The following is a 15,939-nucleotide window of genomic DNA, read 5'->3' as shown; positions in this document are numbered from 1 at the left end:
CCCTCAAGCAGCCCCTGCCTCACCTGTGAGAAGGACAGCATGGCCAAGGAAAGGAAGTGCTGGGTCAACTTGTGTCACATTGCCGAGAGGGGCCATTTATTGTCTGACATCTTCACTTCCTTTGTGGACTTGCAGTTCTGCTGGTTCATTTTTATTTTCATGATGTGCTACACCACCACCTGGTTCTGGTTTGCTGGTCTCTACATCCTGAATGTGTTTCTTTGTGGGGACCTGGAGCCTCCTTCTAATAGCAGCCAGGACCAGACCCTGGGGCAGCAGCCCTGCTACCTGGGAGTAGATGACTTCATCTCAGCCCTGCTCTTCTCTGTGGAGACAGCGCACCATCGGCTACAGCTCGCTCGCCGTCATCTCGGCCTGCCGCGAGGGCGTGTTGCTGGTCATGATGCAGTGCATCGTGGGCTCCATGATCAACACTTTCATGGTGGGCTGCATGTTCGTCAAGATCTCCCTTCCAAGAAGAGGGCAGATACACTGCTCTTCAGCTGCATTTGCGTCATCACCAACCGTGACGACCAGCTGTGTCTGATTTTCTGACTGACGGACCTGAGTGATAGCCACATTCTCCAGCCCCTTCTGGGAACTGGGCCCTGAACAGCTGAGGAAGCATGAGTTTGAGATCATCGCCCTCCTGGAGGGCATCATGGAGGCCACTTGTGGGTCAAACACTCTCCATCAGTTTTCCGTTATGGAAGGAGGGAGGGAGGGAGGATGGAGTTACCCATGGACAGTGTGGTTAAGAGCCAAGTGTTCATGTTTACATGTTCTATTCTGGATGGGGGACTCCCACAACCAGGGCTGTAGCACTGACTCAGAGCTAGAAAAACACATTGTGTAGAGTAGGGACATAAATCAGAACCAGATTTGGATATACAGTTTAGAGTAAAACTATGTGTTGTAATTTTGGCCGAGAATCAGATAAATATTTAGAAAAGCGAAGGATGATGAGTAGCTGTTTTGTTTTATGTTGAGTGAATACATTGGTTACACAGGACTGTAGAAGGGCTGTGCCATGTAATTACTGTTGCACAAGATCACAGTTATCTAAACCATGTTAATTACAATCATGTGTTGTAGTTTTCTAGCACACTGACAGATAGGCATTAATAACCTCTAAAAGTAAAAAAATATGGAATTGTTTTTGATTTTGAATTTTGGACCCCTTTCGGTGTCAAAAATATATATATAAGATATCTATATATCTATATCTATATCTAGGACATACGAAAGCTCAGGAAATATGTATATATTTTACTCATATTTAACCCCTTACTTTTGTTGGCATAAAACTACCTCCATACTTCCACTTATTTGTATGGGTTACCTTCAGACAATTCCCTTGACACGTGTGTTGGCCAACGAGCAAAATGTGTTCATGAGACTCTCCCCTTTCCATAGAGTTGTCACTGGTCATATTAGTTTGTGGGCCAAACCATTCCGATGCAACAGATGTGAGAAGAACGATGTCTAATGGTCAGACAAACACCACTGTAGCTTGGCCACCTTCCATCACAGATGCCTAAGGCAACATAGGCCCGATGCGGTTGTTTGGGACACAGCCCAAACATTAAAATGAATTTCTAGTTTAAACTGACAGATTTGGATGGGGATTTTGTTTTCAATTATGTTACTTAGACTCTAAAGGACCAGTGGTTACAAAGAGAACGGTTATTATGAACAACCATAAGTAACAGATGCAAGTTTTGGCTCATAGTGACCTCTTGTGGCAGAATATGGTAATTCGAAAAATGTTGTTCAAATTATGTATAACTTTATTAAGTGTCATGGCTGGCTATGCAGCAGAAAGTATTCAGTAGCTTATTTGCAAAAAAATCCAGATGCAGTGTCTGGACCGACTGTATGATGTGCCAAGCGAATATCTCCTACAGAGATACAGAGACGTTTGTTTATCTACTTCACTTGCTTTGGCAATGTTAACATATGTTCCCCATGCCAATAAAGCCCTTAAATTGAATTGATAGAGTAGTGGGCTTGATGTGAGCCATGCATGACCCTGGAGAAGGGCTCCTTCCGGGTGGACCTGCGTCGGTTCCACTCCACCCCACTGCAGCGCCCGCGAGACCCAGCAGCTTAACGTCCTGGTGGAGGGTTTCGCTCTACTCACCATCCAAGGCCGAGAGACTGATTATAATCAACTAAGCTATTTTAATTTAAGATAATAAGCAAAACTGTCATTTTAAATGTAGAACATTCATTTATTTGTTCATTCCTAGCTGCCTTAGCGAATGCTGCTTTTCAGATATCTTTTCAGATAGTTCAGATAAATTATGAGGATTGCTTAGACCAGATGAATACGATGTTAGATATGGTTGTTTTATGTTTTTTTAAAAAGTACAGTAAGTCAAATGGTAGAACACTGACTGACACAACCTGTCAAAATAAATATGTATTTAAAACATTTATTCTCTGAAGAGATACTAATTGCAAATACACTCTGCATGCCAGCTGCTGTGTAATTTATGCCAAAATGCATTCACACTCAAGTTCAGAGCAAACCGATGGTCTCATATCATAACGATTTGACTTGACAGGTTATTGTTTCTTTGTGGTTGGGTGTGACTGTGTGAGGATCTACATTCAGTACCAAAACAGGCCATCTGCTAAACTACTACATTGATTATAACAATACTATCATTAAAATAGCAACAGGCTAAAGCACATATACGACACCTATAAAAAAGTCTACACCCCTTGGATTTCTTCACATTTTATGGTGTTACAAAGTGGGATTCAAATGTATTTAATTGTATTTTTTTTTAGGTCAACGGCTTCCACAAAATATTCTAATATCAAAGTGGAAGATTTTGGTATTTTTTTTATAAATAAAAAATTCAACACTAAATATACCTTGATTAGATAATTATAAGGCTTTGCATTTAGGCCAAAAAGTTTATTCCTTTGCCATGTTTTTGTTGTTGCAGTATTACTTTAGTGCCTTTATACATGTTTTGGATTATTTATATTCTGTATATTTATATTATTCTTTTGACTCTGTCTTTTAGGTCATTATTGTGGAGTCATTACAATGTTGTTGATCCATCCTCAGTTTTCTTCCATCACAGCCATTGAACTCTGTAGTTGTTTTAAAATGTCCAATGGCCTCATAATAACATCCCTAAGCAGTTTCCTTAATGTCCTGCAGCTCAGATCAGAAGGATGACTGCATCTTTGATGTGTGTGGGTGGTTTAATACATAATCCACAGCATAATTATTAATTTGACCATACTTAAAGATATATTCAATGTCTGATTTGTTATTGCTAACCATCTGCCAATCACTGGTCTTCTTCATGAGGCTTTCAAAAAGCTCCCTGGTCTTTGTAGTTGAATCTGAGTTTGAGGGCTGAGGGCTGAGGGACCATACATATGTTCTATGTATGGAGAACAGAGGAAGGGGTAGTCATTCAAAAATCATGTCAATCCCTGTTATTTCACACAGAGGGAGTCCATATAACTTATGTGATTTGTTAAGACACATTTTTACTTCATTTAGGCTTTGCTAAACAAAGGGTGTGAGTACTTCTGCAGCTACTATATTTTAGTCATTTAATTGTTATTAATTTGTAAAAATGTATAGAATTTTCTTTTCACTTTGACATTAGGGACTATTTTGTGTAGCTGAATGATTAAAAAAAAAATATATATTTTCTATCCCACTTCTAAACGCAAAAGAAAGTGGGGAAAAAATCCAGGAGGTTCAGACTCTAAAGGCACTGTAAATATGAATCAAACAACATCTAAATGTACTAAACACACATGGCTAAATGAAAATCAAGAATTTGTGCACAAAACGATTGCCCCAAGTCTTCTTGAGAGAGATAACGGCCAAACATAGATGGAAACATTCATATGAAACAAGGACACATTTTTTGCTGCCTCTAAATCGTCTTGATGTTTCCTTTCCTTGTCTCTTGGAAGTGACTGACTTCAGCTGCAGCCATGATAGAATGGTAATAATACTGTGCTTGATAATGATAATGCTGCTGGTGCTAGACATGTTGTACATTCTTTTCTGAGACCCAGTGTCCCTCTAGTGGTGGAAATATGCATTGACGGACTCCATGCACTTTTGGAGTACATGGACCGTAGCATTTATCCATGTACTCCAAAAGTGCATGGAGTCCGTCAATGCATATTTCCACCACTAGAGGGACACTGGGTCTCAGAAAAGAATGTACAACATGGTGTCTTGTTACCATGTATGTACATTACATTCTATGAGTTAGTTTCCCTGAGATGTAGTTGTTTGGTAGTAAAATGATTCTCTGTTGACATTACATTTGCCTTCAAGCTAGCTCAGGTATGGCATGTGTACAGGTAGGTGCTGCTGATGGTCCAGCCTGGGGGGAAGTCCTGCAGCGGGTGGTTCTTCAGGTGTTTCTGCATGGCAGCCAGGCTGCTACAGAACTCCTGGCAGACAGTACACTGGTAGGGTGTGGCCCCGCCGTGGGTCCGCAGGTGCTTGATCATGGCTGAGTAGTCCCTTGACCGCTGGCCACACAGACGGCACTCAAAAGGCTTCTCTCCTGTGGTTGACATTGAGAGTGAGCAGGCAAGCACATACACAATAACTGACACATTGAAACACACACCTACACCCACACCCCCGATCTTACACACACACACACACACACACACACACACACACACACACACACACACACACACACACACACACACACACACACACACACACACACACACACACACACACACACACACACACACACACACACACACACACACACACACACACACACACACACACACACACACACACACACACACAGGGGGATGTAATACCTGTGTGTACCCGGTGGTGTGTATCCAGTTGGTGTTTGAGGCTGAACCTCTTGGAGCAGCGATTACACTGGTAGGGCTTCTCTCCTCCCTGATCTCGCCGGTGGGACAGCAGTGACCGCTCCACCCTGAAGCCACGATCACAGTACTTACACCCCAGAGAAGTCTCACCTGAGCCTGGGGAGGAGAGAGCAACAAGATGGGGTGGGGGTGGAATTGTAATCATTCCATGTCATGTAAATTCCTTCTTTCATTTAGTATCTTGTGATGAGTAACTTATAATTAGTTATAGTTAACTTTACATTAATGTACATTGTGTATACAGACAGAACCGTCCACTGAACATCAGTATTAATAAACCTAGCTTAGCTCCATTTCTATACTATAATGCGTTTCGGCACCTGGCGTTCCCCCTGTGCTCCCCATTGCAGCCTTTATAATTGAGCATATGGGTTAATTGTTTTCTCAAACGTTTATATTTATCAGCACAATCATTGGTGGCCATTACCCGGTTAAACAATAGTGTCAGGCCAGAGTGATGACTTACTAATAGCACAAAAGGGTGATGTGAGCTCAGCCACATCGCATGCAGATGGATTCTCTGTAGGACAGGGGTCACACTCATGACTGTAAAGGCTCACTGTTGTCATAGCAGCAACCTTCTTCACTCAATATGTTTTGTTGTCTTCATTTGTGAAGATAAATTCAAAGATTATTTTTTTATTTTTTTATTACAGTGGGTATTGTATGAAATGGTATTATACAACCGTTATGTAGCCTAATTGTGTTTGTCACACACCTAGATAATGATACCTAAGACCTCCTTTTACCAGAGATAGTTCTATAAATACACCACATCCCTTTACAAGGTTCAAATTGACAAGAAGAACCTTGGTTTCCTCTCATCGTGTACCTTTGTACGTCTCTTTAATCTGACCGAGGTGTGATTCTGAAGTAGAGCAGTCAGCTCTCTAGCCCTTTGGTGGCAGTTAGTGATACTGTTTTACACAGTTACTACGGGGCCCTGTAGAACACATGCAGGATGCTGAATAGGGGTGGGGGGCTGGGGAGGGGGCTGGAGAGGGAGATTGAGATGATGAGAGAGAGAGAGAGAGAGAGAGAGAGAGAGAGAGAGAGAGAGAGAGAGAGAGAGAGAGAGAGAGAGAGAGAGAGAGAGAGAGATGGGGGAGAGAGAGAGAGATGGGGGAGAGCAAGGACCAAGACCACAATAAAGTGTTTACTCCTCTCTCACTACAATTCAGCCTGTTCTCAATTAGCTTCCTGTCCAAACCTTCCTTGGTCTCCCGCTTAGAACACACAAACCTCTGATGTCTAAGCTTGTAAGTGGGGACTAAAATGATCAATCTTGATGATAAAAGTGACCAGTTGAAGTCAGTGAAACACTCATTATTCAACTAAATGTGTTACTCTTGGCTGTCCATTCAATTTGGTGGAGACAATCAGTGGAGATAATCTTGAGTCACATGAATACGGTCTCTCAGTCATACTGTAATGAGTGAGTGACAGTGCTAACCCCATCACACAAACACAGACTGTAAAGATGTGAGGCTGATTTGACCACCCTACATAGAGTGAAAAAAAGATGTAAGCTTTTTTCCCTTTGGCACTGTATCAAAACCACCAGAACATTGCAGAACGTACTGTTTGTTCTGCCATCTTACCGCACTGCTGCACCGCCAGCACAAAGCCACAACTCACTCACTCACACTCACTCACTCACTCACTCACTCACTCACTCACTCACTCACCACACCACCACCACCACCACCACCACCACCACCACCACCACCACCACCACCACTCACTCACCACCACCACCACCACCACTCACTCACTCTGTCTGTCTGTCTGTCTGTCTGTCTGTCTGTCTGTCTGTCTGTCTGTCTGTCTGTCTGTCTGTCTGTCTGTCTGTCTGTCTGTCTGTCTGTCTGTCTGTCTGTCTGTCTGTCTGTCTGTCTGTCTGTCTGTCTGTCTGTCTGTCTGTCTGTCTGTCTGTCTGTCTGTCTGTCTGTCTGTCTGTCTGTCTGTCTGTCTGTCTGTCTGTCTGTCTGTCTGTCTGTCTGTCTGTCTGTCCTTTTCCCTCAGGCACTCTTCTCTCTCTCATCTTTCCTATATGCTCTGTCCCTATGACGACAGGGGTTCAGAAATGTCACTGCCATGTATCCATTAGAATATTAAGAATACAGTCACGTCTTAGTTCTGTACAGCTCCCAATACATTATTCACATTTTGAGATGATGCTTTTTGCAATGTACCCCTGTTAGAGGTCTATGGAAAAAGCACTGAGTGAATGTTGTGACATTACAGTACCTGAGGGGTTGCTGGTTGAGGCCTGCAGCCATGAGCTGCCCAGGAGGACCTTGCTGCAGTGCTGACAGTCCTCGGTTCTTCCTGGATGCTCCTGGGAGTATCTGGCCCCATAGAAGACAGGTTCAAAATCAAACTTTATTTCAAGGACAAGAGTCAACGTAACTGTTGTAAGGCAAACACGTGAGCATGGTGGTCACCGAGCCACTATTAGATAACCCAGTTGATGTGTTGCAATGAGTGTCATGCCAAAGCAGATTGATTTGCACACCACCCTTAGACATCATGTCCTTCTCCCTGGCCTCTCCAACTCCAGGCTATATGTACCTGTCTATTGATGTCAAATGTAAGTACCCAACTGTTGTAGGTTGGGGTTCTGAGGAAGAGGCCAGGCGTTACAATGCTACTGTATGTTTAGTGTCACATAGAAAAGGGACTTTCCACAGCATCTGACGCACTTTTTTAGCTAGACTGAAAAACCATAGGTGAATGATTTGTCAGAGATTAAAGGAAGAGACGTAATGCTCTTTATGTGGCCCTAAAATCCCCACAATAAACAAAAGTGACAAATCTGCTACAAAGTCTGCTAGATGGTTTTCTACGCCACCTAAATGAAATGGCCAGAGATATCAGATAAACCTCAGAGATCAGCAACAGGAGGGAGGAGGAAGTCAGAGAGATGTTGACGACCGATAGTTTCCTCACTGAAACAGGATCACATAAACACAGTTTTAAGACTAATGTGTATGTGTGTGTGTGTGTGCACGCAATGTGTATTATGGGGACCTTATACCAAAGTGTAACATGTATTTCTTTATATATTCTTTTTACATTTTATTGGAATGTTTGTGTTGAATTTCTTGTCCTCAGGGCTCAATGGACTCTCCTGATTAAATCAAATAAATAAAAATAGGCAGACATTGTTTAATTAAGAACAGGACTGAAACCATGTGTAACCGATCTATAGTGGATCTGAATGTCTTTCACGGTTGATATTTGCAAGGGAGGAGAGAAACTAAGGGGGCTCCCCCTTTAGATACTATGCAGAAAACTGCTTTATAGAGCCTTTCAATTACACCATACTGTACATCATGTCTCTGCATTAGAAAAGAGGAAGTAGCTTGACTGTAAAACCATAAACCAGATAGTGTGTAATGCCTTCAGCAGCTGTTCTGTGGTTTGGACACAGCTAATATGAATGTCCATCTACATCCATAATATACATCATGTGAATATGACAGACAGGAGAGGGTTAACTGGAGACAGGGGAAACTCTGCTTGTTGGAAAGAACAGGGACTTTCACTCAGATCCACCCAAAACACAAAGAGTCAGATAGCTGTGTCGATATGTGTTACTTAATGTAAGCAAACTAGGGATATTCTGAACTATATTGTAGAAATGAGAACAGGGAAAGAAGGAGAAGAATGAAGACCAAAACGTCTGTAGTATAAAACCCCTCCACAGCAGTTTTACCTTTGCCCTTCCCCTGGTGCTCCACCTATCAACACTTTATCCATCGGGTCTCTTTTTCCCAGCAAACCTTGCGTCAGGATGTCCCCCAGCTCCTGAGACCCAGAGAGCAGGGGGTGGTGGTATGGATGCAGGATACCAGGGTAGCCCAGGACGGCGCTGTGGACCTGGGGCGGGATGGAGGACATTAGCAGGGGGTACATGTGGGGAGAGGAGAGATGGAAAGGGTATGTCACCAGGTGCTGTGAGGGGTGAAGGGAAGAGGAACTGGCTGCTAGGATGTCGTTATAGTTCAAGGCCATCCTCCTCAGAGTGTTGACTTGGTGCCACATGACCCTCGACGCTGGGGGAGGAGGAGGGGGTTGGATGGTGGCAGCAGTGGTGGCGATGACACTGTCTCTGGATGGAGGCGGTGTGGTGGCCACTAGTGTGGGTGTGAGTGGCTTTGGCCTTTTTCTCTGTGGGGGTGATGAACCAGAGGTGTTATCCCTAGTGTCAGGAAGAGTGGGGTCCTCAGTGAATGGGCTGCTCTGGGGCTCCAGATCAATGGAGGGAATTGTCTGGGGATCCCCATCTTCTGGAATGTGACTTCCTTTCAGGAATTCTTTATCATCTCTCTCCTCTGTTATCTGAAGTTCTCTTGTTTCTCTCATTTCTCTAGTTTCTTTTGTTCCTCTCACTCTTATTTCTCTCAACTCTCTTCTCTCTCTCGTCAGGCACCCCCGATTTCTCTTCAGCTGGCTGTGACACTGCTCCTCCAGGGAATGCATCTCCAGGAGCTTGGCGGCCCTCAGAAGCTGGGGCAGATCATCCACAGGGACCTCCAGGGTCTCGGTGTAGGCAAAGTCCAGGACCTGCTGGAATGTTTGTGGAGAGAGGAGCTCCAGACTACAGTGGTAAGGTTGGTCAAGGCGATCAGGCTGGTCTGAGTATGCAGCCTGCAGGGTGAGCTGATGCTCCAGGGTTTTGCTAGCGCAGGCCAGCACCAGCCGATGGGCCCTGAACACCTGGCTCTCCACTGAGATGACAGCATCACACAGCGTCCCCGAGCGACGCAGGACATCTGCCTGGCGCAGGAAGAGGGAGTACTGGGTGTTGTGAACTCTGACCATCTTGGAGGTCTGGAGGAGGAAGGGAGGAGTGATGGGAAGAGGAGATGGGCAGGTGAATAGTAGATGGTTTAGAAACGGTTTGAGACAACGCCATTCAACCTATAGGAAAAAAAGAGACAGTGAAATTATCTAAATGTGGTCATTTTTTGTTATGTTTCTGAGAAATAAAAATGGTCAGATAGCAAGTTGGAAAATTAATTTGTATAAATAGGTAAATTACAGAGATTGAGTTTGTGATAAATAGATTGTATCCCACGCCTCTGGTTCTTAGTGTTTTTCCATCAAGCTATCAGGGGTGAAAGAAGAGGGGGTTGGAAACTCAGAGGGCAGATCATATCACCTGCTGACGTAGGTTAGGTTGATAACGTGCTGTTGGTTACTAGGGTTTTGGAAATTCATAGCCCGAAAGGGACAGACACAATGCAAGAATGACTTAAAAAGTTCAACATTACAGGAGCAATTGACATGTCGATCATGTTACATATCAATAAATATTGAGTGGCATTTCACAGTCTGCAGCATGAACTGAAATGAATCTCAAGAACATATTAGTATTAGTAGTATTAAATGATTTCCATTCATGATATTATCTTTAAGTCCATCTTTAAGTCCATTTCCCCTGAAGTCCTTGTGTAGCAATCTGTGGCTTAAAAGGTCTATGTCAATTCTGTGGTTGATGAAGTACAGCATATTTCACAGATGTTTTTAGCACGTCTTATATCTGACCTCTGTAGTAAAAATAAGTGGCGGAGGCTGTATGTCTGGTTGACGTGTGGAAATGTTATGTTTCATGTCAGCGTTGAAATGAATCTCTCAGCTATACGCTCAGAAGCCACAAACCTCCTCAGAATATGACACTATGACTAATGCCAGTACACACAGGCTTCACAGACAGACGACAAGTTTGTTTGATCAACAACAACCTATAGTGTACTGTCATTTGGTTTAGATAGGCATCTACAGTTGTAACAGTGTGTAGTATGTGGTATAAATCAAGGTGTGCTATTGGAACATGCAGTAGTGAGTCTTGATATGACAGGATTGGGTCGAAAAGAAAACGGGGTCACGTCAATTTACAGTGGGTCAACCGTAGTTCTGGGCTATATTGTGCACAATCCTACTAAACAGCAGTGGTGGAAAAAGTACTCAATTGTCATACTTGAGTAAAAGTAAAGATACCTTAATAGAAAACTCAAGTAAAAGTGAAAGCCATCCAGTAAAATACTACTTGAGTAAAAGTCTAAAAGTATCTGGTTTTAAATGTACTTAACTACAATGGTGGAAAAAGTACTAAATTGTTATACTTGAGTGAAAGTAAAACGTAAAAGTAAATGCGGTGCATAAAATTCCTTTTATTAAGCAAACCAGGTGGCAAGAATTTCTTGGTTTTCTTATTTACGGACAGCCAGGGGCACGCTCCAACACGCAGACACTTGATTTTTTTAACTCATTAAAACCCCCTTCATTAAAATATTCAAGTGGTCAGTGATGTGTGGTTGTGTATCCTCTGTTCTGCCCCTCCAGCTGACCCGTCTCTGAGAGAACTTTCCCATGGAGCACTTTGGCACAGTAACCTCTGCTCAGTACAGTAACTCCATTTCTATCCGCAGACGGCGGCAGTCGATAAGATCGAAAGTAGACATACCGGTACTGAAATGACAGCACGTTAATATCACCATTACTGTAATGGATGCTTAATCTCTTTCCAACACATATATAGTCAAACAAAGTGTCAGTTCCACTCCCAAAAGTATGAACTCAGTATTTTAAGTAATACATTCCTTTATTTGCTTACATATTACTAAACACCCTAAATGTGGTTTGTTTGCTGAATGGGTCGATGCCTGCTCTCTCGTACTTTTGTTTATGTATCTCTTGAACGTTTCCTGCAGCTACACTGCTAGTACCCCTAATCTGTAGCTTTAGGAAATAATCATGACCTCTGTATTATTATAGAATATATCATATTATAAACTGGGTAGTTCGAGCCCTGAATGCTGATTTGCTGAAAGCCGTGGTATATGAGACTGTATACCATGGGTATGACAAAACATTTATTTTGACTGCTCCACGTTGCGTCCCCCCCCCCACCCCCATGGCACCTCATGGGTGTATGGTGTATGGCCAATATACCACGGCTCCACGTTGCGTCATGTCCGCTTTGCGTCTCCCCCCCCCCCCATATTATGATATTATACACCACATAATGGATTCACATTGTCCACAACTATGGAATACATTTCCCTGCCAAGACACACACACAAAGGCCAATCATCCAAGGCTCAATAACGCTGGTTATTGGTGGTGGGGACAAAACAGATCATAGACATCATCACATTCTGAATGAAATGTTTTTGCTAAACTTTCTCGACACAACATGAGGGATCCTGCAATCAAATTTTTGAATTTCTTATTGTTGAGAAACAACTGCTTTAAGTTAATTAAATTAAATTAAACTGACCACCCTTCTTGAAAATTACAATGAAGTTCATGTGTAAGTGAAACTACAGATTAGCAGTTATCGTACAATGTATTCCATCATCACTTCATCCCTATTTTTATTGGTACAGTAATACTTTATAGGGTGAACATTTATAGACCATATTCACTGACATTAATTTGATTATTTACTGTATATTAGTGCATTTGTAAGTCGCTCTGGATAAGAGCGTCTGCTAAATGACTTAAATGTAAATGTAAATGTAAATGTAAAAAATAAATAAATTCATGACAGAAATGATTGTCACCCTTGATAAAGATGAGCAGAAATTACTGTATAAAATACATAATACAAATACTATATTGTATGCTGAAAAAAAGGGGACATTATATATTCTTTGTGGAATGTTATGTGTGCTTGGAGTTATTTTCTTGCTGGAAAATTAAACTCTGGCCAAGTTTCAACCTCCTGTCAGAGGCAACCTGGATTTAGTCTAAAATGTCCTGGTTCTAGGTCAATTCCATGATGCCGTTGACCTTAACAAGGGCCCCAGGAGTAAAGTTCATGATGCCGTTGACCTTAACAAGGGCCCCAGGACCAGTGGAAGCAAAATAGACCCATAACATTAAAGATCCACCTCCATATTTTACTGTAGGTATGCGGTTCTTTTCTGCTTATCACATCCTTCTTGCGTGGCCAGACATGTCTACTGTCATGTCATCTACTGTCATGTCATCTGGCCATGGCACAGTAACTCCAAGCACACATAACATTCCACAAAGAAATGGTTAATTGACCACGAAATTAACATTTTGCAATGGCCATCTCAGTCTCTGGACTTGAACACCATTGAAAACCAGTGGTTTGAATTGAAGAGAGCCTTCACTCCATAAGCACAGACGAAGGATATCAAGGATCTGGAAAGATTCCGTATGGTGGAGTTGTCTAAGATCCCTCCCAATGTGTTCTCCAATCTCTTCTAACATTTGAGAAAAACACTCAGAGCCATTATCCTCACAAAGGGAGGGTACCGGAGTATTGAAAACAGGGGTGCCAATCATTATGACCCCTATCTTTTTGAGAAAGAAAATATTAGTTGTTAAACAAAATATATTTCTCTGAGAAATTGTATTAGTAAAAATAATACCATGTTCTAATCTTTTCAGCATAGCTTGTATTATTTATTTTATACAGTCTTTTTTGCTAATCTTTATCAGGGGGACAATAATTTGAGTCACCTCTGTATGTTCCTTTACTGATACTGACATGTGCTATAGAAGTAAAATGCATTATTATTATTGACATTTGCAGGTAGAAATGTTACATGCAGAACCTTTAACAACAGCTTGATCCACCATCAATGCAACCATCCATACAAACTAATCGATCCACAAATTTGAATGAGTAGACTTTCCCTGGTTATACGCATACAGGACAATACCATCAGAAATCAGGTTCTGATGGCGATATGATTACTGAATATCACACAGACAGTAGCGGGCTACAGACATTAGGCCCTCAGTATGCAGGCCTCAATATTACCACAAGCAAATCTACATGTCCTCAATAGCCCATATAGCTAAGGGGAAAACCTAGTGTGCACTGACACAACTTCAACATCCTCTGACAACACATGAAAAACCAGAGGGCCTCTCCTCTACTCACATGTAAAGGCTGGAGTCGCATGCGAGGAACGTTTTGAAGCTAAAAACCACAGAGACACCAGCTAGATGACAGGATGAACAGAGAGGAGATAGTGAAGAGAAAAAGTTAGAGAGAAAGTGTGAGTGAGTGAGTGAGTGAGTGAGTGAGTGAGTGAGTGAGTGAGTGAGTGAGTGAGTGAGTGAGTGAGTGAGTGAGTGAGTGAGTGAGTGAGTGAATGAGTGAGTGAGTGAGTGAGTGAGTGAATGAGGGAGTGAGGGAGTGAGTGTGTGAGTGAAAGAAAGATAGAAAGAAATCTAGAGAAAATGTGTAAAATTGAGCAGAATGGCTTGGGAGACCATGCAGGGACAGAAAGTGTAGTAAAGCAGAAGTGTTCAGTGTGATGGAGAGACTCACCAGTTCACGAGTGACTCAACCCACCCACCCTGGAGAGTGTCAACCCTACAGGCATTGTGACCTGGCTGTTGAATGACAGGGTTGGCTGGGTGTCCGTTTAGGTAAGGGAAAGGGTGGTTACCTCTTCTCTCTTCTCAGTCCCTCCTCTTAAAACCTCATCTGGCCCTGATTGGTCTGTCATGGGAGCATCCGTGAGATATGATTGGTTACTACAGTATACAGAGTTGAACTGGCAAGTTATTGATCTTGGTTGATTATCTCATTTCAAAATAATGTGTTAGGCTGCGACTGACAGTTTGAAATGTAGCAACACACAGGTTATACCAGAGTAATCTCTTTAATCATATTTATGATCTTATCCTTAAAGGCACAAACATTTATTATTTTTGTCCCACTCACATCAGAGTTGCAGGTTACTGAAATGTTCTAATATATATTTTTCATGTTTAAAAAAGACAACCAGGTTCTATTTTGTACAGTACTCAGAGAAAACCATTTGCTTTGACAGGATGTTGAACGCTAGAGAGGCTGGAGAGGCTTTAACAACATAGAACCAAGCTACAACCTGTCTACCTGAAATAGCACACGCATTAATGCCTGATGGTGCGGCATTTCATGTGGGTGTGAGATGGCTGATGTAAAAACGATGATAAATTAATGATATGGAGAGGTAGGTACTACTGTGGGGTCAATGGTCAAATCTTGCACTCTTTACAATGCATGCAGCATCTTTAGTAATACGTTATACAGTAGTGAAGCTTGGAATTTTAAGGCTGTAATGAATTTCCTCCTCTTCTTCCGAAGAGGAGAGGCGAAACGGATCAGAGGACCAATACGCGGCGTGGTAAGTGTCCATGGTTCTTTTTAATACGTTAAGGTACACATGAACAACTGACTACAAAAAACAATAACTGTGCAAACTCAAAACAGTCCTATCTGGTGCAATCACAGAGATAGGAACAATCACCCACAAACACACAGTGAAACCCAGGCTACCTAAGTATGATTCTCAATCAGAGACAACTAATGACACCTGCCTCTGATTGAGAACCATACTAGGCCGAAACATAGAAATTCCCAAATAGACTGCCCACCCAACTCACGCCCTGACCATACTAACTAAATACAAAACACAGGAAATAAAGGTCAGAACGTGACAAAGGCTCTGTTTTTCAAAGATATTTATGTTGATTAAAGGACCAGTTCAGTCAAAATTCAGTTTGTATCATATTGTACAGCTGATGAAATACATTTGATCAGTGTTATTTCCTGATATTTGCTGGTTGAAAATACAATCTACACAGGACCTAACAAGGTTTGCATGGGTGAAGTTTCGTCTTGGCTGGTGACCAGGTTTTACGAAAAACTAAGAGTGGTGGATGGAATCAGGCGCAGAGAGCAGGGTTCTGTCATTTATCAAATTTATTACACCGGTGCAACCGAAAAATGATCACGCCAACACACAGGGCGTATATAGGTTGCCAGTCCAAAACAACAGGACAAAATAGACCAGAGAATAAAGATAAGAAAACAAATCACACCATCAAACACAGAGTAACAAAAAACAAGCCCGCACAAAATACCCAGCGGGCCTAGTGCCCTTAAATACCCTACAAACAAACCCTAATACAAAACAGGTGTACCCAATTAACCACTAACCAACACAAACGGAAAAGGAATCGATGGCAGCT

At 42.2% G+C, this 15,939-nt stretch overlaps 1 protein-coding gene across 2 annotated transcripts; it reads right to left on the bottom strand.

Annotated features, from left to right (window-relative positions):
* Positions 1-4,223: 4,223 nt before the first annotated feature.
* On the bottom strand, positions 4,224-14,360 carry LOC123997543 (zinc finger and BTB domain-containing protein 16-A-like). 2 transcript variants are annotated; one of them, XM_046301901.1, is made up of 5 exons: positions 14,249-14,360; positions 8,642-9,849; positions 7,171-7,271; positions 4,843-5,016; positions 4,224-4,565 (listed from the first exon to the last, which is right to left on the bottom strand). In XM_046301901.1, the coding sequence occupies exons 2-5, from the start codon at positions 9,748-9,750 to the stop codon at positions 4,336-4,338; spliced, it is 1,614 nt and encodes a 537-aa protein (XP_046157857.1). In that variant the 5' UTR covers positions 9,751-9,849; positions 14,249-14,360; the 3' UTR covers positions 4,224-4,335. The 2 variants fall into 2 exon arrangements, with proteins under 2 accessions (XP_046157857.1, XP_046157856.1); XM_046301900.1 differs by lacking the exon at positions 14,249-14,360 and adding an exon at positions 13,856-13,970.
* Positions 14,361-15,939: the final 1,579 nt, after the last annotated feature.

Source organism: Oncorhynchus gorbuscha, linkage group LG15 (assembly GCF_021184085.1).
Source record: "Oncorhynchus gorbuscha isolate QuinsamMale2020 ecotype Even-year linkage group LG15, OgorEven_v1.0, whole genome shotgun sequence".
NCBI lineage: Eukaryota > Metazoa > Chordata > Actinopteri > Salmoniformes > Salmonidae > Oncorhynchus > Oncorhynchus gorbuscha.
This window is presented reverse-complemented; position numbering and strand designations above follow the sequence as displayed.